Source organism: Loxodonta africana, chromosome 23 (assembly GCF_030014295.1).
Source record: "Loxodonta africana isolate mLoxAfr1 chromosome 23, mLoxAfr1.hap2, whole genome shotgun sequence".
Taxonomy (NCBI): Eukaryota; Metazoa; Chordata; class Mammalia; order Proboscidea; family Elephantidae; genus Loxodonta; species Loxodonta africana.
Genome location: NC_087364.1, coordinates 21,967,182 through 21,994,244, shown reverse-complemented (window position 1 = coordinate 21,994,244; position 27,063 = coordinate 21,967,182). Strand labels below are relative to the sequence as shown.

General features: G+C 37.4%; 1 protein-coding gene across 1 annotated transcript in view; it reads right to left on the bottom strand.

The window, feature by feature from the left end:
- Positions 1 to 27,063, bottom strand: part of LOC100665810 (phospholipid-transporting ATPase IB) — a 267,082-nt gene that overhangs the window by 195,350 nt on the left and 44,669 nt on the right. Inside the window, exons 3-6 of the mRNA XM_064275196.1 lie at positions 11,409 to 11,508; positions 8,853 to 8,951; positions 5,650 to 5,695; positions 4,777 to 4,817 (exon numbers count right to left, since the gene is read on the bottom strand). Coding sequence (XP_064131266.1) covers positions 4,777 to 4,817; positions 5,650 to 5,695; positions 8,853 to 8,951; positions 11,409 to 11,508 — 286 coding nt within the window. The remainder of the gene's footprint in view (positions 1 to 4,776; positions 4,818 to 5,649; positions 5,696 to 8,852; positions 8,952 to 11,408; positions 11,509 to 27,063) is intronic.

Here is a 27,063-nt window from a genome sequence, read left to right as displayed (position 1 = left end):
AAAACATTCTCGTATTTAGCTTTCAAAAGAATTTCACACAAGGCACAATTAATTACTGAAGAGGACAAAGTCCATAACTATCCTGAGACACATTCAGAACACCTTTAACTTGTATTCCAAGGGCAAATATTTGTGACAATATTCCCTGAAACAGTCCCATCTAAAGGCTGACTTGCACCCTGAGCAACAGTTTATGAAGAATCTTCTCTAAATATCCTAAGCAATGACACAGAGGTAACACAGAGGTACATTAGAAAGAGCGTGGACTTCCAGCCAGGCGGACTTGGGTTTTCGTACCATTTTCACCACTAGCTGTGTGACCTTGAGCAAGCTACTTCTTCCTTTGATCCTCTATTTCCTCGTCTACAAAATGGGGGTAATATTAGGGTTCTTGAAGGCTTGTTTCAAAGATTAAAAATCTGTAACTTTAAATATGCAGCAGATGCTTATTATTAAAAGGAAACCCTGGTGGCATAGTGGTATCAGGTCGCTATGAGTCGGAATCGACTCAATGGCACTGGATTTGGTTTGGTTTGGTATTATTAAAAACAAAATTGATTAATTAAAATCATAAAGTTATATAAATAAATAACCAATGAGCCAAAGAAGAAATAGTGATGGAAATCAGAAAATATTTTGAACTAAATTGTAACAAAATGATATATTTATCCATTTGAGGATGCATGTTTTTTCACATTTTTGCATCTCTCAAATCAGGATTTCTTATAATCTATGCTTTCTCACAATTGATGTCAGCAAAGTGGGGTTGTGTCATATATATGCCATTGTTTGCACACGTCAGAATATATGAAGCACCATTGTAAAAACTTGAAGAATGGGTGTCAGTGGCTTGAGAGAAAATCTCAGAGACCACACTGGAATGCTCTTTAGCTCTAGGAACAAAATGTTTTGGGAGCTGCTTGAAGGCCTAACACTAATAGTTCTCTAAGGATTCTTTGGAAGCCCTGGTGGCTTAGTGGAGTTTGAATCCACCAGGCGCTCCTTGGAAATTGTTTGGGGCAGTTCTGCTCTGTCCTATAAAGTCACTGTGAGTCTGAAAAATGTTGCATCACAAATATCTGTTGGGACAGGGTAGTGTACAGAAAATAAGGGCTTCAATGACTCTGGGTTGAAAAATGATTCTGAGGAATTGACTTTGATGCGAAAAAAATTCAGGAAAACTGTTTCCAATTATTTCATTTACTTTTTCCTTTTTTGAGTGTATAGAAGTGTAATATAATAAAACATATTAAAGGCTCAAATATCACCTTTAACTATTGTCAAGTAAAAATTATAAGTGATAAAAAATCACAATTTTAGTGGTAGTGGTTTTTCTTACTCGGAGGTAAGCAATATAATGAAGCATCTCACCATCAAAGGCATCTTAGGTCTGATGAAATATAGTAGCCTTTATTGAAACTTGGAAACCCTGGTGGCGTAATGGTTAAGAGCTATGGCTGCTAACCAAAAAGTCAGCAGTTCAAATCCACCGGGCACTCCTTGGAAACTCAATGGGGCTGTTCTACTCTGTCCTATAGGGCCGCTATGAGTTGGAATGGACTTGATGGCAACGGGCTTGGTTTTTTTTTTTTAATCAAAACTTATAAAATTCAACTAAAACAGTACTTAAAGGAGAAATTATTGCAAATAGATTGCTGTTGTTAGGTGCTGTCAAGTCGGCTCTGATTCATAGGGACCCTATGTACAACAAAATAAAATGTTACCTGATTCTGAGCCATCTTCACAATTCTTGGTAAGTAAATAGGTAGACAGATATTAGAATACAAAAAAAACTGAAAATTATAATTAGCTAAGAATTCATCTCATTATGTTAGGAAATGAGAAGAAAAAAAGAAATAATAGAGAGAAAAAATTAATGAACTCGAAAATATACATACAACATAGAGGGTCAACAAAGCAAAAGTTGGTTCTTTTAAAAGACTAATAATCTTGACAAACCTGTGACCAACTAAGAAAAAGAGAGAGAGACAGAGCCAGCACATATAATCAAAATAGGGAATGAAAAGTGGCACATCACTATAATGCTGTATTATTAAAAAGATAAGAGGCTCTTATGAAGACTCTTAAGACTAAAAAAAAAACCTCAAAAATCTAGGCAAAATGGATAAATTCATAGAAAAATATAACATACTAAAACTGATTAAGGAGAATATAATAACTAGAATAGTCTCACAGCCATCAAAGATATCAAATCTGTAATTTAAAAAAAGAAACTCCCACTAGTAAAATTCCAGGCCAGTATATCTTCCCCAGTGAATTCTACTAAATATTCAAAGAAGAAATAATTCCAAAGTTACCCAAACCCTCCAAAAAACAGGAAAAGTGGAACATCTTCCAACTCATGTTATGAGGCTTGTTGTTGTTGTTAGGTGCAGTTCTGACTCATAGTGACCCTATCTACGTACAACAGAATGACCTGGTCCTGTACCATCTATAAGGCTTGTAAGATCCAGGTAAATCACATTATCAGTGTGAAATCTGATAAATTCAGTAGGAGAAATGAAAATTACAAGCAAATATCATTCATGTACAGTCTCAATAAGGAAAAGAGAAGCTCTCACTTCTAAAGTCAGGCTGTAGGGAACAGAGGGACTCCAGTGAAAATGCCAATTAATCAACAACGGTCTCACCCAAGGAACTAGGTTCCTATGTTGTTGTTGTTGTTGTTGTTGTCAGGTGCCATCGAGTCAGTTCCAACTCATAATGACCCTAAGTACAACAGAACAAAACACTGCCTGGTCCTTCCCCATCCTCACAATAGTTGTTATGCTTAAGCCCATTGTTGCAATCATTGTGTCAATCCATTTCCTTGAGGGTCTTCTGCTTTATCACTGACCCTTTACATTACCAAGCATGATGTCCTTCTCCAGGGATGGATCCCTCCTGACAACATAATCAAAGAATGTGAGACGTAGTCTTGCTATCCTTGCTTCTAAAGAGCATTCTGGTTGCACGTCTTCCAAGACGGATTTGTTTGTTCTTTTGGCAGTCCCTGGTATATTCGATATTCTTCTCCAACACCATAATTCAAAAGCATCAATTCTTCTTCGGTCTTCCTTATTCATTGTCCAACATTCACATGCATAGGAGGCAACTGAGAATACCACAGCTCCTCTAGCTGATATCAATCACTTCCCATGTCTAAAAGGCTACCAATCTCTCAACTCCACACTTTCCAAAAACCTTCTATAAAAGCCAGTCCCCTGCTTTGCTCAGAAAAACTGCACCCGGCCAGCATAACCAACCAATCAACCAACTAGTTGCCGTTGAGTTGGCTCCTACTGATGGTGACCCCATGTGTGCCAGAATAAAGCTGTGCTCTATAGGGTTTTTTTTTCTCTTTTTTTACATATATATATATGTATATATGTTGTCCTTAATGTCATCCCACAACTCATCTGGTCTTTAGTCATTAGTGTTCAATGCATCAAATTTATTCTTGAGATGGTATCTAAATTCAGGTGGGATATACTCAAGGTCATACTTTGGTTCTCATGGAGGAAGACTCTCAGTGAGATGGATCAACACAGCTGCTGCAACAATGGGCTCAAACATAGCAAAGATTGTTAGGATGGTGCAAGACGGGGCAGTGTTCTGTTGTATGCAGTGTCACTATAAATTGGAACTGACTCGATGACATCTAACAACAAAAATATATACATATAAATATATATTCATGATGTTCAGCCGTCATCTATCATTGACAACCTTCCCATCACCATAAACAAAAATCCTTGCTTCCCAAACCATGGCTCCTCTTTCCCCCTCCATCCTGCCTTTGGTAACTACTAATAAGCATTGATTTCTATACGTTTGCCTTTTCTTTGCGTAGTGGGTAAGTGCTACAGCTGCTAACCAAAGGGTCGGCAGTTTGAATCCACCAGGCGCTCCTCAGTAACTCTATGGGGCAGTTCTAACTCTGTCGTATGGGGTCGCTATGAGTTGGAATCGACTCGACGGCACTGGGCTGGGGCCTTTTCTTATTTCATATAAATTAGACGATCATACATTTGTCCTTTTGTGATTGACTTATTTCACACAGAATACTGCTTTCAAGGCTCATCCATGTAGTAGCATGGACTATATTTCTTTTTATGGATGAGTAGTAGTCCATTGTGTCTACATACTACAGTTTGTTTATCCATTCATCCACTGATGGACATTCAGGTTGTTTCCACCATTTGTCTATTGTGCTGCAATGAACATTGGTGCACATCTGTCTGCTGCTTCACTGCTTCAGGTTTCTTGGGTATATACCTAGGAGTGGAATTGCTGGGTCATAAGGTACTTCTGTGTTTAACTTTCTAAGCAAACACCAAACTGTTTTTCGAAGCGGTTGTACCATTTCGCATTCCCACCAGTCGGTAGGGTTTTCAACAGTTGATTTTTCCGAAGTAGATCATCAAGATTTTCTAACAAGGCACTCTCTTATCTAAGTAGCCAACAAATTCAACTTTGTGTTTTTGTTTTACTGTTTTTGGTTTGTTTTGTGTATTTGTTTGTGTTTCTTCATTTCACATATGAATAACACTATACACTATATGTTTTAGACTATGCAGGAATAATTCAGAATATGCAGAATTGATACAGGAATATACATCTAAATTATGTAAAGTATATAGAAACATGTAGGGCTTAAAACTTCTTTCTAATATAAATGATAGTTGGCCTCAACTTTAATTTAACACAAATTTTTAGAATAAAATCAACCATGAGAACTACAGCAACTGAAATCTCTTTAAAATGCATTCTTACCTCTTCCCACATAATCATTTGCCACGTATTATGTCGTAACACTGGAAAAGAAACAGCTATGTATGAATTGCATCAGGTAAATTCCAAAATAATAAGATAACTTTTCCCCAAAAAAGAAATAGATTTCTTTATAAAATGTTATTTTTGTTTATTTAACCTTTATATACACTGCAAGAGTATGTAAATTATGCTCATATACAGTCCACTAAATTGCAGCGATATAGATAACATAGTGTAATATAATATAATGATAGATAGGTAGGTAGGTAGATTAGATAGATGATAGATAGATACATAGGTAAGTAGGTAGGTAGGTAGATAGGTAGGTAGGTAGGTAGATATGTAGGTAGATAGGTAGATAGATAGGTAGATAGGTAGATGATAGACAGATAGGTAGATAGACAGACACAGACAGACAGACAGACAGACACACAGATAGATAGATAGATGCTATACTAAGTCATTTCCAGTCCTAAAGAGAAAACAGTTTGCTGTTACATACTTAAATACTGGCTGATAGCCTGAAAAAGCAACACAATCTGTTTGTAATCAATTACAAAGATAACACATATCAAAACGGGAAGACTGGGAGATAGCATGAGCCAATTATGTAAAACCTGTATCCTTTTACAGACATATAAGTACCATCCGTTTCCTGAATAGTGCATCCCTCTCATTTTTTTTTCTTTTCCTTTATTCTAATTAATGTAATTATTGCTTCTGTATGGAAACTGAGTTTCCTTCTGACTTTTGTTCTTTGTTTCCGTATTTCTTTAACTATTTCATAAAATATTTTTTAATTATTACCAAACTTGTTGAATTTTGATTTTTGCTTATAAAGAGGCAGGATTAAAGTTCAATCTAATATCTTACCTGCTGTCTTCTTTCTGTTAACTAATTTATCTGCTTTGTGTCGTTGCTGTTATAGAAAAAGAAAAATTCCATTACATCACTAGTTCAAAATGAATAAATGAAATCACAATACAAGTCATAGCAGGTTTAATAAATAGAGGCAGCAAACCTAACTGTAAAGTCCTCTTTGGCTGTAAGAGCTGTAAGTGTTAAAAAAGCAAAGACATCACTTTGAGGACCAAGGTGCTCTTGACCCAAACCACGGTATTTTCACATCGCCTCATATGCATAGGAAAGTTGGATAGTGAATAAGAAAGACAGAAGAAGAGTTGATGTCTATGAGTTGTAGTATTAGCAAAGAATACTGAATATATCATGAACTGCCAGAAGAACAAACAAATATGTCTTGGAAGGACAGCCAGAATGCTTCTTAGAAGCAAGGATGGTGAGACTTTGTCTCACATACTTTGGACATTTTATCAGGAGGGACCAGTCCCTGGAGAAGGACATCATGCTTGGTAAAGTGGAGGGTCAGCAAAAAAGAGGAAGACCCTCAACAAGATGGACTGACACAGTGGCTGCGACAATTGGCTCAAACATAACAACGATTATGAGGATGGTACAGAACTGGGCAGTGTTTCATTCTGTTGTGCATAGACAGGGTCGCTATTAATCAGAACCAACTCAACAACACCTAACAACAACAACAGCTTTGGCTGTAATTGATATCAATTTTGTTTTTCCCTTACATGACTCTCTAAATTTAAATGTGACCTATGGGAGGGAGTATAGCACAGTGGTGAAATGGGCGGTCTCTGGGGCCAGTTTACTTTGGTTGACGCCCCAGGTCTGCCCCTTAATAGTGCAGCCTGAGCAAGCCACTAACCTGTCTATGCCTCAATTTCAATTAATTTATGTATAATGTGTATTCTGCGTATGTGTGTGTGTGTGTACCAAAAAACCAAACCCATTGCCTTTGAGTTGATTCTGACTCACAGCAACCCTGTAGGACAGAGTAGAACTGCCCACGTTAGGTTTCCAAGGCTGCAATCTTTATGGAAGCAGACTGCCAGATCTGTCTCCAGCAAAGCAGCTCTCTGGTGGGTTCGAACCTCCAATCTTTAGGTTAGCAACTGAGAGCTTTAACAACTGCACCACCAGGGAGCTCTCTCTAGCTTTATATATAAGTAATTGATTATAAATAACATCTGTATACATACATACACATTCACATATACATACACGAGTCCTTGGGTGGCACAAACAATTAAGCATTCAGCAACTAACTTAAAGGTTGGAAGTTTGAATCCACCCAAAGGTGCCTCTGGAAAAAAGCCCTGTAGATTTACTTTGGAAAGATCACAGACGTTAAAAACCCTATGCAGTTCTACTCTGAAGTGCATGGGTCACTATGAGTCAGAATCAACTCAACAGCAACTGGTTGGATGGCTGACACATAGATGGCAATCTGTCACTTTTCCTGTGACCCACAAATGAAACTTGTGCTTGGTTGGGATGAGAATGTGGACTGATTCCCTTTTGCTGGGTTGCCTTGTTCCAAAACATATTCCATAGCAGCTGGTGGGCTATCAGCACATCCCTCCAATTTGCCCTGAGCACTTGTCAACATCCCCAGGAACTGCTTAGCTAAGTGTGTGCATTGCATGGCACCTGGACAACCCCACTTCTTTATCTGTTCCAGCAGGAAAGGAATGAGGTCTGTCACCCACAGCACAGGAAGGGTGTGCACAGGACATCCACCCAGTTCCGTCTGCAGGAAGTAACCCATTGGTGTCCACTAGTGAAGCTAACCTTGCTCTGTGTCTTCTCTATGTGATGAAAGTATTGATCTATCCAGTGCCTGTGTGTAAGTTTTGTCTTTCTTGGTGAACTCAGACCTTGGGTTGACATATGTGTGTATATGTGTGTGTGTGTGTGTGTGTGTATACACATATACAGTTATAGTACAATGCATGGTACATAGTAAGTGCTACTTAAAATGTTGACGTATTATATATTGCTTATATTGACTACAGTGGTTAAAACATACAGTGAGCAATTCTAGATTTGATCTTAACTTAAATTTTTAGCGTAAAGCTTTTGATGATAAAACTAACCAAAAGGCCAACAACCTGAATACATTTTACTAATAACATATCTTTACAAGACAGTAGAAATTAGGCAGAAGTATGTAAATAACAATAGCTAGTGATTTTGGAAAATGAGCACATGAACAAATGCCTCCTTTGCCATGAGACCAGAAGAACTAGATGGTGCCCAGCTACCATTACTGAACATTTTGATCAAAGATTTCATAGAAGAATCTTGATCAAATGGGGTGAAATGCAGAAAAGAATTTCAAATTCTCATGGACTCCAGACTTTCTGGAGCCATGAAGCCTGGATGAACTACTGAAACTCTTGTCCTGAGATAACCTTTAAACCTTAAACCAAAAATATCCCCTGAAGTCTTCTTCAAGCCAAACAATAGTTTAGCTTAACTAGTAAAGAATATCTACCTTGGGCATTATGCTCTTGTAAAATCTATCTATATGGGATCAATTTGACAATAGCAACTCGAAAGATTGGATAGGAAACTTCAGGGGCAGGTTAATGGGGGAGGAACAACCCAGAAAAGGATGGTGAGAAAGGTGGCACAATTTGAAGAATGTAATCAATGCCACTGAGTTGTAGATGTAGAAACTGCTGAATTGATGTATGCTTCGCTGTGTATATTCTCAACAACAACAACAACAAAAAGACTGTGAGGAAGGAGGAAGGAGACTAACATAGTGGCAGCAGGTATAGCAGGTAGGGTGAGAGCAAGTGGAAAATGATGTTAAGTATCTCCCTTCTTTTCCTCCACAGCCAAAATCAGCTGGTTCCTTTGAAAGTGTGTCTGTGAACAAGACTCAAGGAGAAATGAAAATGGCACACAATTCATGTGCACATTCTTTACAGCCATTTAAGATTGTCACTTATGGGTGGGTTATGTCCCCAAAGATACGATCATAGCTATTAATATCACAGCTATTAAGCCCAGTTAGTCTCCCAAATAGATAAGCCAAAGGATACAGAATTTAAAATTTGAAACCCCAAAACTTTAATTCACTCTTCACACCAACTACACTCTTGGAGAACTAGACCAGTTCCAACCAATAAAGAGAACATTTAAATTCAATGCAGTAATTTTGAGAGTATTTCATTATCTAACAGTAAACTTACATAATCTTCTATAATCTCTTTGATGCCTGAAATCATAAGAATACCCGTCAAAGGCAGCACAGTTGTATATTTTCCTGTTGGAGAGACATCTGAAATTTGCTGGAAAACAATCAGCGTTACACAATTAATCTTATAATAAACCCTTGTTATATCTTGCTTAAACTCAGAGTCGCACTACTAGTGACATGGCCCAAGACATCCCAACAATAAAGAGGGGAGGGAGACTCTTGGCATACCAATACCCTCTCCCCTTCGTGTGACTATATATTACATTATGGAAAAGTCGCCAGTGCAACAACTACTTAATAACACTTCTCTCGTTTATGTTGCCTTTGCAATAAGGTAGAAATTTCATTCTATTTTGAAGGAGATAATTCAAAATCTAAATGTTTGTTTAAAATAGCATCGTTCAGAACAGTTAAATTCAGATAATCAGCCATTTTAACTGAACTTTTTTTTTTTTATGTAAAGGAGAAAATTTTGGGAGGCCCAGTCGAATAAAGTTTTCAAGGTGAAAATAAATTGTGACTAGTGTTCTACAGGAGCCCTGGTGGCTCAATGGTTAAGAGCTTGGCTACTAACCAAAAGGTCGGCATTTGAATCTACCATCCACTTCTTGGAAAACCTATGGAGCAGTTTTACCCTGTCCTATAGGGTCCCTGTGAGTCAGAATTGACCCGACAGCAACAGGTTTTGCTTTCTTTTTTTTTTTTTTAAGTGTTCTACAGCTTCCACCCACCATTTAAAATATGAGAGAGAAAACTATCGAAATTGAGGCTGTGGTGGTTTTCTGATGGATGGAAGGTATTATGGATTGAATTATGTTCCCAAAAAGGCTGTGTGGAAGTCCTAACCCTGTGCCTGTAAATATGACTGTTTGGAAACCAGAGGTTTTCTTTTGTATGTTAACAAGATCATACCAGAGTAGGGTGGGTTCTAAACCTAATCCCTTGTGAGTGGTATCTTATAAAAAGAACAGAACAGAGCTAGAAACAACAGAGGGAAGACAAACCTTGTGTGAAGATACATCTACAAGCAGCCAAGGAATGCCCAGGATTTCTGGCAGCCCTCATCGCACAATGGTTAAGTGCCCAGCTGCTAACCAAAAAGTGGGTGGTTCAAACCCACCCAGCAGCTCTGTGGGAGAAAGACCTGGTAATCTGCTCCTGTAAAGATCACAGCCTAGAAAACCCTATGAGGTAGTTCTACTCTGTCCTATATGGTTGTTATGAGTCAGAATCAACTCAATGGCACACAAGAACAATAATACTCTAAGAACCTAACATACTTTAATTACTCCTCATAGGCAAACTGCTCCCATAAAGGCTACAGCCTAGAAAACCTTATGGGACAGTTCTACTCTGTCACATACGGTAGCTATAAGTCAGTGTCAACTTCACAGCACCCAAAAACAAAAGGAATAACTAGAAGCTGAAAGAGACAAGTATCTTCCCCTAGATCTCACAGAGAGAGAGAAAAAGCTTAGCGCTGTTGATGCCCTGAATTCAGACCCTTACCCTCCAAAACTGTGAGACAATAAATTCTTATTCTTTAAAGCCACGCATTTGTGGTATTGTTACGGCAACACAAGGAAACTAAGACACAAGGTTAGGTGACTGGGTTTGACCCTTCAACTTCCCGTATTTAGAGAAGTTCTTAGGCCTATTTTAACTGAGATGAGGCCTGTGTGTACTCTCTACGCTGCCTTATTATTTCTTCCTTTCTTATTATTTCTTTGCACAGTGTAGCAAAATAGTGTGTATTTTGAAGCCCCCAATAATTCTTGTAATTACTTTCTAAGGAATCACAGTAATAAAGGAAGAAAGAGGAGGGCACTTTAGGATTGTTTAAGCTAATAATTAACTCTGCTTTGAAATATCTCTTATGTTTGTCTCAGTTTCCCAGAAAAAATAAAACCAATTATAATATATAGCACAGAAGAATGAAATCAGCATGGGCTTATTTGGAAAATCAGCCTTTGGAAAGGTTTGAAGGAAGACATTTTGAACTGTACCCTTAAGAGAATGGGGATATATATGTCTTCAGACTAGGGTCAGGTAATTGCACGGGCGGAGGTCTGGAGATGGGAAGAAAATTGAGAAATTTTAAGGAGACTTGCCTGGTTGGATTGTGGGGCTCATGCTGGAAATAAAGCTGAATAAACAGGAAAAACCTGATTATGGAAGGCCTCGAATTTACCTACTTTTAAGAGATGCTATTTCAAACTAACGTTTGAGATTGTTTTTGTTTTTGTTTTTTTTTTTAACTATTCTTTGAAAAATATAAGTCGGTCCAACAATATCTCATTAAAGATCTCAATCAGGATGAACTGTGAACTAATTCATCTATTGTGTATCGACATATTTTTTTCCAGCCCAAAATCTGGTATCAGTGTCTGTCGAATAACTTAAACACCATAAGAAGAGTGTTTTCTTCTGATGGTATTTAAGTTTATTCTCTACATGTAACACTTATTTCAGCTAAATAAAGGGTTTTTTTTTGTTTTTTTTTAACTTTATAAGACTTTTTGTCTAACAGCACATTCAAAAGTATTACCTGCAATATAGCAATGAAGAGGAAGAAAGCATTGGCAGCTTTGCTAAACTGCACATACAAATATCGAGGGAGAAATGACCACATGCTGTACTTGGCTGTGCTATAGGTAAAAGAAAAAGACCAGTGTCAGTTAACATTCTGAACTCTAAAAATACTAATAAAAAAACACAAGAAGTTCGTTATGACTTGGAAGTGGATTAAAAATAAAACATTGTTACAAAATACTGAGCCTTTTCTAAAGATGTTTTGCCTTTTTTTAAAGTATTCGCTGTTATGTGAAAACAATTTCAGGATAAAAAGAAGAATTTTTTTCCCATTTCAAGAATTAAGTGCTATGAACAGAGCAGATATGGAGAATCAAAGATCAAAACCCTGTAAGTGGCATGCTGTCTAAACACATCAAAATGGGATGCCAAATGTGGAGATGAGTACCAATTTCCATTTCATTAATGGTTGAGATCACCCAATAATTCATTCACTCAACAAATCCCTGGCTGGTGCAATGGTTAATGTGCTTGGCTGCTAACCAAAAGGTTGGAAGTTCAAGTCTCAGAAAAAAGGTCTGGTGATCTACTTCCAAAAAATCAGCCATTGAAAATGCCATAGAGTGAATGAATAAAAAAAATGAGGTATATACATACAATGGAATAATACCCAGCCAGCAGGAGAAACAAAGTCTTGATACATGCTACAATATGGATGGAGCTTGAAGACATTATGCGAGTGACATAAGTCTGTCACAAAAGGGTGAATATTATATGACCTTACCTATATAAAAAACAAGAAAAGCCGAATGTATAGAGACCAAAATTTATTAGTGACTACCAGGGGCAGGACAGAAGGGGAAAGTGAGGAGGGGCGTGTTAACAGTGATGGAAAAATCACGTGGAATAAGTATAGGATTGCATAGCTGATTATTGTAATAGCTGTAATAAGTTGTATACCTGTAAAAAGTTGAATTTCCAAAAGTTGCATGATAGATATATTTACAGCCACAACAACAACAAGAATAGCAGCTGAGGCTCCTTGTGTACATCTAAAATCCTCATGGAATTTGGTTCCTTGGTTTGGAGGTTTAAGGTCACGGTTTCATGGGACATCCCAGTTAACTGGCCTAAACACATGTTTAGTGCTTCTGGTCTACCTTCCAGTTCCTTGCACAGTGCCTATGGTCTTAAAAGTTTGGAAATGGCCATCAAAAGCAGTTGGTCTCTATTCCCCTGGAGCAACAGAGAAAGAAGGAGAGTCAGGGATAGGAGGAGGATATCAAATGTGTTGCTAACTGTCTCCATGGACAACTGCCTCCTTTGCCATGAGACCAGAAGAACTGGATGATGCCCAGCTGCCATTATTGAATATTTTTATCAAAGATTCTATGGAAGAATCCTGATCAAATGGAGGAAAAGGTAGAAAAGAATTTCAAGTCCTCATGGACTCCAGATTTCTGGATCGATGAAGGTTGGAAGAACCCCCAAAACTATTGCCCGAGATAATCTTTAAACCTCAAACCAAAAATATCCTCTGAAGTCTTCTTAAAACCAAACAATAGTCTAGCTCAACTAGTAAAAAGTCTCTATCTTTAGCATTATGATCTTTTAAACTGTCTAGATGGTGATGTAGTGGTTAAGAGTTCAGCTGCTAACCAAAAGGTCGACAGTTCGAATCCACCAGGGGCTACTTGGAAACCCCACAGGCAGTTCTACTCTGTCCTATAGGGTCTCCCTGAGTTGAAATCGACTCAACTGCAACAGGTTTGCTTTTTTTTTTTTTTTTAATGGGATCAAAGAGACAATAGCACCTTGAAAGATTAGAGGGCAGTGAGTTTATGTTAATGGCAAAGGAACAACTCAGAAAAGGAGGGTGACAATGGATGCACAATTTGAAGAATAAAATTGGTGGATGTTTTGCTGTGTACATTCTAAAAACAACAAAATAAAAAAATTATTTTAAAAAAATGTCATGGACTGAGGACTGTGGGGACCATGGTCTCTGGAAACATCTAGCTCAATTGGCATAACATAGTTTATAAAGAAAATGTTCTACATTCTACTTTGGTGAGTAGCATCTGGGGTCTTAAAAGTTTGTGAGTGACCATCTAAGGTACTTCACTGGTCTCACCCCTTTGGGAGCAAGGAAGAAAGAAGAAAACTAAAGATACAAGGGAAAGATTAGTCCAAAGGACTGATGAACCACATGTATCATGGCCCCCACCAGACTGAGTCTAGCACAACTAGATAGTTCCCAGCTACCACCACTGACTGCTCTGACAGGGATCACAATGGAGGGTCCCAGACAGAGCTGGAGAAAAATGTAGAATAAAATTCTGACTCACAAAAATAGACCAGACTTACTGGCCTGCCAGAGATGAAGAAACCTCCAGAGTATGGGCCCCAGACCCCCTTTTAGCTCAGTAATGAAGTCACTCCTTGGGTCAAACTTCATCCAAAGATCAGACAGGCCAATAAAACAAAACAAGACTAAAGGGGCACACCAGCCTAGGGGCAAGGACTGGAAGGCAGGGGGGACAGGAAAGCTGGTAATAGGGAACCCAAGGTTGAAAAGGGAGAGTGTTGACATGTCGTGGGGTTGTTAACCAATGTCATAAAATAATATGTGTACTAACTGTTTAATGAGAAACCAGTTTGTTCTGTAAATCTTCATCTAAAACACAATAAAAAAAAAGATGTCATTGAGCACAGTTCTACACATACACATGGAGTAGTCAAGAGTCAGAATGTACTCAACGACAATTGGTTTTACTAAGTACCATGCACATTCTAGGTGCTTGAGATACCCTAGGGATCACAAAGACCTCTTCCTTTATGAGGCTTACATTCTGATGGAGGAAACAACAATCAATAAACATGATTATTTATAAACATAGATACATGTTAGAAGGCAGTAAACAAGATTTATTCTGCATTTTCTAACCATCTATAATGCTTATGAATGTTTAAAAAAATCAAAACTCAAAGAAATTGAAGCATAAGGTTTATTCTGAGCAGTTATTCTATATGCATATAGGGAGACCATTCTGATTCAAAAAAAAAAAAAAGGCAAATGACTTGAAGTAGGCTAGTTACAAAGAGGCTTATAAAGAGGAAGAAGAATGAAGATCAACTCCTGGCTAATCTTAACATAATTGATGGAACCCTGCCCTCCTACTTTTACTAATATTAATTGATATCAGGTTACTAGGTGGTCTCTGGCCTGGCAGCTAAAGATTTGGCTTTGTGGGTAAGAAAAAATCTTAAAATCAAAGAAAGATATGTTATTAATTTTTCTCTTTGACATGAAAAAAATCCTGATCAATGTCTGTCTTTTGGTTCAAAAAAAGCCACCAGTATGCCTCCCCTCTGACCCTCATGGGTAGTTTATCATTAAAAGATATTTTAAGTCCATTTTCACCCAAATACCTAGGGCATATTAGGGACAAAGAATATCCTTGTGGGTATGCCTCCCCCCCGCCCCCCCGCCAATTAATCTGCTTTATTTAACAAGTTTCTGGTTTAAAAATCAGAAGGACTAAAATCAAAACTACATGCATTCCAAATAACCAGAGAGACATGCAGGATGGGGTACACAAGAGGGCTCACAGCATCACGTGGCCTAGGATGGAAGAAACGATAGCATTCAAGAGAAGGCCCAGGTCCCTGATCCTGCCATTACCCCACTGAGAGGCCTGCCAGCACCAGGAACTGCTGGTGGACAGACAGTGAGTTTGAAGGGGCCCTGCCCCACTGGTGCTATCCATTCTAGGAAAAGCATGAGAGCAACTTTCTCAATAGGGGGACAGGCAGAGCTCCTGGCCTCAGAAACCAGGGCTCAGGTGTTATCTGTTTACATGGGTGGTATGGAAAGCCTGCTACTTTCTTTCTTTCCCATACCACCCATGTAAACAGGTGACACCTAAGCTTCTACCTGACTAAACGGTGAGCAAAAAAGAGGAAGATCCTCAACAAGGTGGACTGACTTAGTGGGTACAACAATGGGCTCAAACATATCAATGACTGTGAGGATGGCTCAGGACTGGGCACTGCTTCATTTTGTTGTACGAAGGGTCCCTATGAGTCAGAACTGACTTGACAGCACCTAACAACAACATAGGAGAGCCAGCTACCCAGCACCAGGGCACCTTGAGGTGTGAGGTTTGGTTGTAGCTCCTTTAACTTGGTGGGGTGGAGGTTTTAAAGAAGCTACTGGTCCTGGCTAGGTCATCATTTGGACAACTCAGGGTGAGCTCCCTGGGTCAATTTTAGATACTTCTGCTCATTGAGAATACGGAAAATAAAGAGAACAGCATGGAAGCATAAAAAAAGAGTAAACAAAATGACAAAACCATGACCAAATACATGTCTTACATATAATACATGTAAGTGGCAAAACTTATTAGAATGGGGCAAAATGCAAAACCCAATTTGCAAGAAATATTCCCACAAAATTTCTGACAGTGGTTCCAAATAAAAGGCAAATTCCAATGTAAATCAGAATGGGACAGGGAGAGGAAAGAAAAGAGGGAAGGAGGGAAAGGGGGAAAAGAAGTAGGAAGAGTGCAATATTAAGATAACACAAAGTTGATCTGAGACTAAAATATACCAAGTCGAAAAAGAGAATCACTTTGTAACGATTGAGAATTATCCACAATGAAAATACAAGTGCCACCAACCATTATACATCAATTAATATAATACTGAACTACAAGGTTAAAAAGTACAGGAAATACAAGATGGAATTGACAGACACATAATAGTGGAGAATATTAACATAAATCTCTTGATCTTCTCCCAGATAAAATGGTATTGAAGATTTGGGTAGTATAGTTAAAATGCTCTCTCTCTCTCTCTATATTTGTCAATACAAAGTTATATGAACAGAGATGTATACATATTAGCATGTCCTTTCAAACTCTGCACTTCTAATAGAGAATATACAGTCTTCAATATATTGAAAAGTTCTAATATTCAACCAATTTTTTTAAATGCAATAATTTTCAAATAACATAAATAGATGTGAAAGAAAAAAATTTATGACAGAATCTTACTTTGATTTTAAGGGGTTTTTCTGACCCAGGAAACCAAAAATTAACCGTAAGAAAGCTTGACCCAAACTACAAAATATTGACTTGATTTTTTTCACTAGAAACTGTTCTGCAGCATTATAAATTTACCTTCTCCAACTAGAAAAAGGTAGTCAATAACAAACCAATTACCTTGTGATTTAATAAAAAAGATTGTGTGCTTCTTTAATTTTAATTTTAAGAGACCTCACAGTCACAAATGGGTAAAGGACTAAATTTTCAGGGATTACCTTTTTAAAGGCCAGTAACCATTAAGTACTTGGTCACCACTGAAACTTGGATTCATTAAGAAAAAAAATACATATATATATATACTTAAGCTTCTGCGAAATCTCCAGTCCTCGGGAGCATTCTCCTTTTTTTTTTTTGCTTCATGCAGGGAAACTTTCACTCCTCCCATTTGCATATTGCTTATTAAATCATGAAACAATCAAATATTATATTAGCGTTTTGAGCTAAATAAAAGTTTTAACTTCTAATAATTGTGACTAGCCAACTTCAAGCCACTTGTTTTTAGAAACAAAATGATCTCTCTCATGTATACAGAATGGCTGCTCAGAATAAACCTTGGTTTAAATTATTTTCTGTTTTGATCATTTGTCACGTATCTCAAGTCTCATTTCTTTGACCATAATGTAATAAAATTGGAGCTAAATAATTGAAATAGAAACAAAAAGGGAAAGAAAGATATTGGAAACTATAAAATTCTGGAATGTTTTAGCTTATTTTAGGATAAAATTAAAAATCTGAAATACCAACTACTGAAGTTCCAGTGTAAGAAAAGACAAATCAGTTGGCCCATATAAAAAGTCTTCAAATATACTGGAGATTTAGATAACAAAAGAAGAGTTATAAATAAGTTGGGACTGAAATACCTGGCCAACCAACTGGAAAATAAACTGGATCTCTACCTCATTCTTTACTCCAAAATGAATTCCATCCAGATAAAATATTTAGAGTTAAAAAAAATATATATATTGCCTAGGGCTGGGAGCTTGGGAAAAATGGAAAGTGACTGCTAATGGTGCTAAGAGGTACGGAGTTTCTTTTTGAGGTGATGAAAACGTTCTAAGATTCATTGTAGGGGTGGTATCACAACACTGTGAATGTACTAAAATTGTACGCTTAAAATGGGTGAATTGTTGTTACCGTTGTTAGGTGCCGTCAAGTCGGTTCTGACTCATAGCGACCCCAAGCGCAACAGAACAAAACACTGCCCGGTCCTGTGTCATCCTTACAATCATTGTTATGCTTGAGCCCATTGTTGCAGCCACTCTGTCAATCCACCTCGTCGAGGGCCTTCCTCTCTTCTGCTGACCTTGTACTTTGCCAAGCACGATGTCCTTCTCCAGAGACTGATTCCTCCTGACAACATGTCCAAAGTATGTAAGATGCAGTCTCGCCATCCTTGCTTCTAAGGAGCATTTGGGTTGTACTTCTTTCAAGACAGATTTATTCATTCTTCTGGCAGTCCATGGTATATTCAATATTCTTCGCCAACACCACAATTCAAAGCATCAATTCTTCTTCGGTCTTCCTTATTCATTGTCCAGCTTTCACATGCATATGATGCGATTGAAAATACCATGGCTTGGGTCAGGCGCACCTTAGTCTTCAGGGTGATGTCTTTGCTCTTCAACACTTTGCAGAAGATTTACCCAATGCAATGCGTCTTTTGATTTCTTGACTGCTGCTTCCTTCCATGGCTGTTGATTGTGGATCCAAGTAAAATGAAATCCTTGACAACTTCAATCTTTTCTCCTTTTATCCTGATATTGCTCATTGGTCCAGTTGTGAGGGTTTTTGTTTTCTTTATGTTGAGGTGCAGTTCATACTGAAGGCTGTGGTCTTTGATCTTCATTAGTAAGTGCTTCAAGTCCTCTCCACTTTCAGCAAGCAAGGTTGTGTCATCTGCATAACGCAAATTGTTGATGAGTCTTTTCCAATCCTGATGCCCTGTTCTTCATATAGTCCAGCTTCTCAGATTATTTGCTCAGCATACAGATTGAATAGGTATGGTGAAAGAATACAACCCTGATGCACACCTTTCCTGACTTTAAACCAATCAGTATCCCCTTGTTCTGTCCGAACAACTGCCTCTTGATCTATGTAAAGGTTCCTCATGAGCACAATTAAGTGTTCTGGAATTCCCATTCTTCACAATGTTATCCATAATTTGTTATGATCCACACAGTCGAATGCCTTTGCATAGTCAATACGACACAGGTAAACATCATTCTGGTATTCCCTGCTTTCAGCCAGGATCCATCCGACATCAGCAATGATATCCCTGGTTCCACATTCTCTTCTGAAACCGGCCTGAATTTCTGGCAGTTCCCTGTCGATACACTGTTGCAGCCGTTTTTGAATGATCCTCAGCAAAATTTTGCTTGCGTGTCATATTAATGATATTGTTCTATAATTTCCACATTCAGTTGGATCAGCTTTCTTGGGAATAGACATAAATATGGATCTCTTCCCGTCAGCTGGCCAGGAAGCTGTCTTCCATATTTCTGGCATAGTCAAGCGAACACCGCCAGTGCTGCATCTGTTTGTTGAAACATCTCAATTGATATTCCATCAATTCATGGAGCCTTGTTTTTCGCCAATGCCTTCAGAGCAGCTTGGACTTTTTCCTTCAGTACCATTGGTTCCTGATCATATGCTACCTCTTGAAATGGTTGAACATCGACTAATTTTTTTTGGTATAATGACTCTGTGTATTCCTTCCATCTTCTTTTGATGCTTCCTGCATCATTTAATATTTCCCCCATAGAATCCTTCACTATTGCAACTCGAGGCTTGAATTTTTTCTTCAGTTCTTTCAGCTTGAGAAACGCCGAGTGTGTTCTTCCCTTTTGGTTTTCCATTTCCAGCTCTTTTCACATGTCATTATAATACTTTACTTTGTCTCCTCAAGACGCACTTTGAAAACTTCTGTTTGGTTCTTTTACTTCATCAATTCTTCCTTTTGCTTTAGCTGTCTGACGTTCGATATCAAGTTTCAGAGTCTTCTCCGACATCCATCTTGATCTTTTCTTTCTTTCCTGTCTTTTCAGTGACCTCTTGCTTTCTTCATGCACGATGTTCTTGAAGTCATTCCAGAACTCATCTGGTCTTCAGTCACCAGTGTTCAATGCATCAAATCTATTCTTCAGATAGTCTCTAAATTCAGGTGGGATATACTCAAGGTCGTATTTTGGCTCTCGTGGACTTGCTCTCATTTTCTTCAGTTTCAGCTTGAACTTGCATATGAGCAATTGATGGTCTGTTCCACATTGGCCCCTGGCCTTGTTCTGACAGATGATATTGAGCTTTTCCATTGTCTCTTTCCACAGATGTAGTCAATTTGATTTCTGTGTGTTCCACCTGGTGAGGTCCATGTGTATAGTCACCATTTATGTTGGTGAAAGAAGGTATTTGCAATGAAGAAGTTGTTGGTTTTGCAAAATTCTATCATTCGATCTCCAGCATTGTTTCTATCACCAAGGCCATATTTTCCAACTACTGATCCTTCTTCTTTGTTTCCAACTTCTGCATTAAAATCACCAGTAATTATCAATGCATCTTGATTTCATGTTCAATCAATTTCCGATTGCAGCAGCTGATAAAAATCTTCCATTTCTTCATCTTTAGCCCCAGAGGCTGGTGCATAAATTTTGAATAATAGTCGTATTAACTGGTCTTCCTTGTAGGCATATGGATAGTATCCTATCACTGACAGCATTGTACTTCAGGATAGATCTTGAAATGTTCTTTTTTGACAATGAATGCAACAACATTCCTCTTCGAGTTGTCATTCCCAGCATAGTAGACTATATGATTGTCTGATTCAAAATGGCCAGTACCAGTCCATTTCAGTTCACTAATGCCTAGGATATCGATGTTCATGCTTTGCATTTCATTTTTGATGATTTCTGATTTTCCTAGATTTATACTTCGTACAGTCCACAGTCCAGGTTCTGATTATTAATGAATTTTGCAGCTATTTCTTCTCATTTTGGGTCATGCCACATCAGCAAATGAAGGTTCCAAGAACTTTACTCCATCCACATCATTAAAGTCGACTCCACTTTGAGGAGGCAGCTCTTCCCCCATCATCTTTTGAGTGCCCTCCAACCTGGGGGGGCTCATCTTCCAGCACTGTATCAGACAATGTTGCACTGCTATTCATAAAGTTTTCAATACTTTTCAGAAGTAGACTGCTGGGTCCTTCTTCCTAGTCTGTCTTAGTCTGGAAGCTCAGCTCAACTCTGTCCTCCATGGGTGACCCTGCTGGTATCTGAATACCGGTGGCATAGCTTCTAGCATCACGGCAACATGCAAGCCCCCACAACACAACAAACTGACAGACACGTGGGGGGATGAATTGTATGGTATAGAAATTACACTTCGATTAAATTGTTTTTTAAAAACCAAATAATCTTTTAACTGAAACCATAATAATAATAGAAGTAGAAGGGAAGAGAATATGGATAACTATTATACAACCTTCAAATAGAGAATTTCATTCTTAGCTCCACAGGAGAACCAGGAACCAAATGGCAAGGAATGAAACTTGACCATATAAAAATTCTGTTCAGAAAAAAAAAAAATGTACTATAAGATTGAAAAATGAATAACAAAGTGGGAAAAATATTTGTAGCACTCATGAAAAAAGATGTTAATCTCTCTGGTATACAGAGTCTTTAAAAATCGTTAAGAAAATAGCATATATCATATTATTAAAATGTACCTATGTCATGAGTGGGTTATTATCAAAAGAATAAATACAAATAGCCAATAAACATAAGATGAGCAAGTCAACCTCCGTAATAACCAAAGAAATAAAAACAAAAAGTTTATTTCTTTCACTTTTCAGTTTTGTCAAATCCAGCATTAGTGTGGACACTAGGAAATGAGACCTCTCAAACTGACATTGTTGATGCAAAATCGTATAATCTTTGACATGTGCAAAAATATAAACAGAATGTGTCCTTTGATCCAGATGTTCTACTCTGGTTAATTTATTGAGGTACCCTATAGAATAAAAGATAATGTAAAATGACAGACTTCAGCAAACAAGTTAGTGAACATTCTCTCTGAGAGACTGTCTTAGTTATCTACTGCTGCCATAACAAAAATACCATGGGTAGATGGCTTTAACCAACAAGAAATTTATTTTCTCACAGTTTAGGAGGCTAGAAATCCTAATTCAGGGTGCCAGATTTATGGAAATTCTATCTCTCTCTTTCAGGCGAAAGTTCTCTTCAGCTTCTGTTTCCTGGTTCCTTGGAGACCTCCATATGACATGGCCTCAGTCTTCCCCCATCTCTGCTTCTATTGCTTGCTTGTTTAATCTCCTTTATATCTCAAAAAAGATAAGTTCAAAATACACCCTACACTAATCTTTCTTCACTGACATAACAAAGATAACCCATTCACAAATGGGATTATAACCACAAGAATAGAGGTTAGGATTTACATCACATATTTTACAAGACACAATTCAATCTATAACAGACACTTTAGTAAAATGACTTAATCTCAAAGATTTAAGGTCTCTGCCTCTATATTCAAGTTTCAAATTCCTAAGAGAGATGATCTGATTGGCCTATCTTGGGTATAACTGAGGAATAATCAACTATGACCAGTACGTATGTGTATATATGTTGGGGGCTGACAGGAGATTGTTAGAAGTGAATTGTCCATCCAGCCACTAGAAAAGTCATTGTCAGCCATTCACACTTCTAGGAATTCACCATAACAAGACTGATACATATGAAGTACACAAAAATATATGTAAACCATGCTCACTGTAGTATTATATCTCTGAACGGTGGGTCAGATTATAAATATCTATTAGCAAAAACTCATTAAAAATTTATAATTCTTCAGTGGGCTATTATTTCTCCACCAAATATGATTATGTAGATTTATATTTACTGACATGACATTGTTGAGTAATTAAAATAAATTTCAGGACAACATTTGTAGTATAATCTGGAGATATAAATTGAATAACTGTATCTGTGTGGGTAAATTTTAAATAAATACTTAAAGTGATTATTTCTGTGTAGTAGAATTTGTGTTTTCCCCTTTCTTATTGTTTCAGTTTTTTTTAATTGTTCCAAAGGCCCAATAGCTGAATTTCTAATTTTTTTTCTGGCATCTGTGAACTCGTGCATAATTTGTGATCAAGCTATCCTGTATGACAAAGTCAATAACATAAACAAGGCTTGTTATTTTAATATATTATTAATATCTGAACATTCACTTTCAAATATAAGTGTTCTTTATATGTTAAAATTTGATCAGTCAATAGAAGTATAAATATATATGGCAAGAATAACATGCTGCAATAATTAATGATGACTGTGAAATCAATTCATTTTATGTACAAAAAAGACTAAGAACTTGCAAATATATAAATAAAAATAAGTTGATATTTAACATAAATATTGTGAATTTTAACTAGATAACTTCATATATTGTCCTCGAGCCAAAATGCTCATAAAATTTTAGAAACAATACTGAACATTTTGATGAAATATTTTATAGACAAATCTTGATCGGAAGTAGGAAAAATGCAGAGCTTTTCAGAGCCATGGAGCCTGGATGAACCCCTAAAACTATTGCCCTGAGATAACCTTTAAACCTTAAACCAAAAAAATCCCCTGAAGTCTTCTTAAAACCAAACAATAGTTTAGCTCATCCAGTAAAAAATGTTTGCTTTGAGCACTATGCTCTTTTAAAAACTATCTATACGGGATTAAATTGACACCAGCAACTCAAAAAATTTGGTAGGAACCATAGAAACCAAAAAAAGAACCACAGAGGGTAGTGAATTTATGCTAATGATGGAGGAACAAATCAGAAAAGAAGGGTGAAAATGGCTACACAACTCTAAGAACGTAATCAATGTCGCTGAATTGCGCTGTAGAAATAGTTACATTGGTGTATGATTTGCTGTGTATATTCTCAGTAATAACAACAAAATACATGAAATTTAAAAAAATCACAGAAAATATAAATTAGATTACTTCAAAAATTTTAATATTTGTGGTTAAACAATTTTAACATTATTATTACTAAAGTTTATTAAATGTAATAAACTTTAAGGCTTGCTTTAATTTTTTAAAACTGCTTATTCCATTTGGACCAGGAGTCTTTCAAAAAATTTTGTCTGGGGAATTCTTCAAAAAATCCAAAATTAGTGAGGTAGAGCCAAGATGTGGATTAGCCAGATGCACTAAATCTCTCACTGCAAAAGCCAAGTAAAACAGATACAGACATCAATCCTGGAACCCTGAACCTTCAATGAAGGCATAAAATTTTAGATCAGGAGTCACTGAGGAGAAGAAGAAACTGATAGAGTATGGGGAAGGAATAGACATACAGAGTGGAGGTCCCCAGACAAACAGCATGATTCACTGTGGCCACCTTGGGACAAAACCAACAACCCTGCACACAGAAAGACACTTCTACACAATTCCCAATAGAAGACAGAGGTACAGCACGGACACACACAGGTCTAAGTAAGACCTGGTTTGCTGGCTGCAACTCAAGGAGAAGCCCAGACTCTCTCACCTGGTAATCACAGGAGCACACTCCTGCAATCCTCACCCCTCAACCCCAACTGCTGGGAACCAGAGTACCAACCCACTCTACAGCCCTCCTCCATCTAGCCCCTTCTGCCTCTACTTTCATCCCCCTCCTACCTCTCTCCTCCACCCTGCTGACCACAGCCCTGAGGGGACTGACCCAAAACTCACATCTTTCCCCACTAGCCCTGGACCTCCCCCTCACCCACCACATCCCCAAGGGGACCTGGCCCAGAACCCAGGCCTTTCATTGCAGCCTCCAGACCCCCCTGCTGCAGACTACCACAGCCCAGAGGAGATTGGGTCCAGATCCAAGGCCCCTCCCCAGCAGATTGGACCACACTGATGACCACCGTGGCCCCACTTCAGCCCCCAGCACCAGTTCATGCTGCAAACAAATGACCCATCTCCACCCCTTCCCCACCCTGCTGGACCTACCTTGCTGCACTATAGCTGAGTGACTGGCCCTGCACACCCAGAGAGGATGGTGACAACTATCATGCCCACAGACAAGCAAACAATAAAGCATGCCCAACCACAAGACCAGACATAGGCAAACAAAACAAAAAAGCAAGATGAAATAAACATACCTACAAAATATATATATATATATATTTACAATGAATATATAAAGAAAATAATACTTCAATGTCTCAGAAACAGTAGAAAGTATCAAAACATTAAAAAATAATAATAATAACAGGACAAGATGGCTCCAGTAAGCAACCAAAATAAAGCATCAGTTCACCTGGCAGAAGAAAAGGCACTGAAGCTACCTGATACGGAATTCAAAAGTCTAATACTCAGACTTTTAAAGAGATTAAGAAAGACGTCAACATAAACACATACAAAAACAACCAAAACATAGACAAATCAAGAAAAACAAAGAAGAATTCAGGAAAATAATACAAGAACAAAACGTCAAAATAAAAAAACAATTAGAAATCATACAAAAACAGCAATTAGAAATTCAAAAGATAAGCAATGAAATTTCAAAAATGGACAATGCAATAAATGGTTTTAAGCAAATTTGAGACAACGGAAGACAGAATCAGCAAAATAGAAGACAAATTCATGGATACCACTTTGAGGAAAAATCAGAGAAAAGAATGAATAAAAGTGAAGAAAACCTAAGAACTCTGTGAGATACAATCAACAAGAATTTGTGTGTGATCGGAGTTCCAGAAAAGGGGGAGAAAATGGAAAACACAGAGAGGATCACTGATGATTTGCTGACAGAAAACATCCCTAATATCATGAAAACTGAAAACCCGACCAGCCAAGATCAACGAACCCCATATAGGATAGACCACAAAAGTAAGTCACCAAGACATATCATAATCACACTCACGAAATCCAAAGAAAGAATCCTGAGTGCAACTCGAGAAAAATGAAAAGCCCCATAAAAAGGGGAAACAGTAAGACTCAGCTCTGATTACTCGGCAGAAACCATGCAGGCAAAAAGGCAATAGGAGGATACACATAAAACCTGGAAAGAAAAAAATTGCAAACCAGAATAATGGATCCTGCAAAACTCTCTCTCAGATATTATGGTGAAATTAGGACATTTCCACATAAATAGAAATTAAGGGGATATGTAAAAAGAAAACCAAACTTACAAGAATTAATACAGACAGTCCTTCAGTGAGAGAACCAACATATCAGACAACAACCTGGAGCTAGGACACAGGTCAATATGAGCCAAATACTGACCTAGGTAATGAACTGTCAAATATAAAACAAACTAAAATATTCAAAATGGGCAGCTAGAGATGTCAATCTGGAAATGACAATGCCAGAACAATAAAAGGTAGAATACACAGTATAGATATAGAACTTTTGAATGGAGAGGAAGTCAAGGCAATATCAAGTAATAAAAGAGTGTTTAAAACTTAGGAAGATAAGGGTGATTTTCAAGTTAACTGGAAAGAAAGTTAATAACCCTACTACCCAAGATAAAGAAGAAAAACATGAAGTCGATTAAACACAAAATCTAGTATAATGAAAGAAATTTCACAAATTAAAACAACTCGGCACAGGGGAGTAAGAGGAAAAAAGAAAACGTCAGCAGAAAAACAAAAAAATGCACTACAAAATGACAGTAACAAACTGACACCTATCAATAATCACACTGAATGTAAATGGCTTAAATGCACCAGTAAAGAGAGGATGACAGAATGGACCAAAAAAAAAAAAAAAAATGACCCATCAATAGGCTTTCTGCAAGAGACACACCTTAGAAACAAAGACATAAATATATTAAAAATCAAAGGATAGAAAAGTATATACCAAGCAAACAGCAACCAAAAAAGGGGAGGACTGACAATACTAATCTCACATAAAATAGACTTTAAGGCAAAAGTCCGCTATAAAAGACAAGGATGGACATTACATAATGATTAAATCAACCATCTTGACCTCATAAACATACATAGAACAAGCATCCAACATCAGCAAAGTATACATTCTTTTCCAACACATATGGAACATTATCCAGAATAGACCATATCTTGGGCCACAAAGCAATATTCAGCAAAATGCAAAACACTGAGATAATACAAAACATCTTCTCTGATCACAGCGTAATAAAAGCAGAAATTAATAACAGAAGAGCAAGAGGAAAAAATCAAAAACATGGAAACTGAATAACATCTTGCTTGAAAAACACTGGGCAACGAAGAAATCAAAGATGGAATAAAAAAAAATTCTAGAACATAATGACAATGAAAACGCATAATACAAAACCCTTTGGAACACAATTAAGGCAGTGCTTAGAGGTCAATTTATAGCCGTATGTGCACACATCAAAAAACAAAGGACAAAATAAAAATGTTAGCCTTACAACTCAAACGAATAAAAATAGAACAGCAAAAGAAGCCTACAGCCACCAGAAGAAGGGAAATGAGATCAGAGCAGAAACAAAAGAAATGGAGAATAGTAAAACAATATAAAGAATCAACAAAATCAAAAGCTGGTTCTTTGAAAGAATCAACCA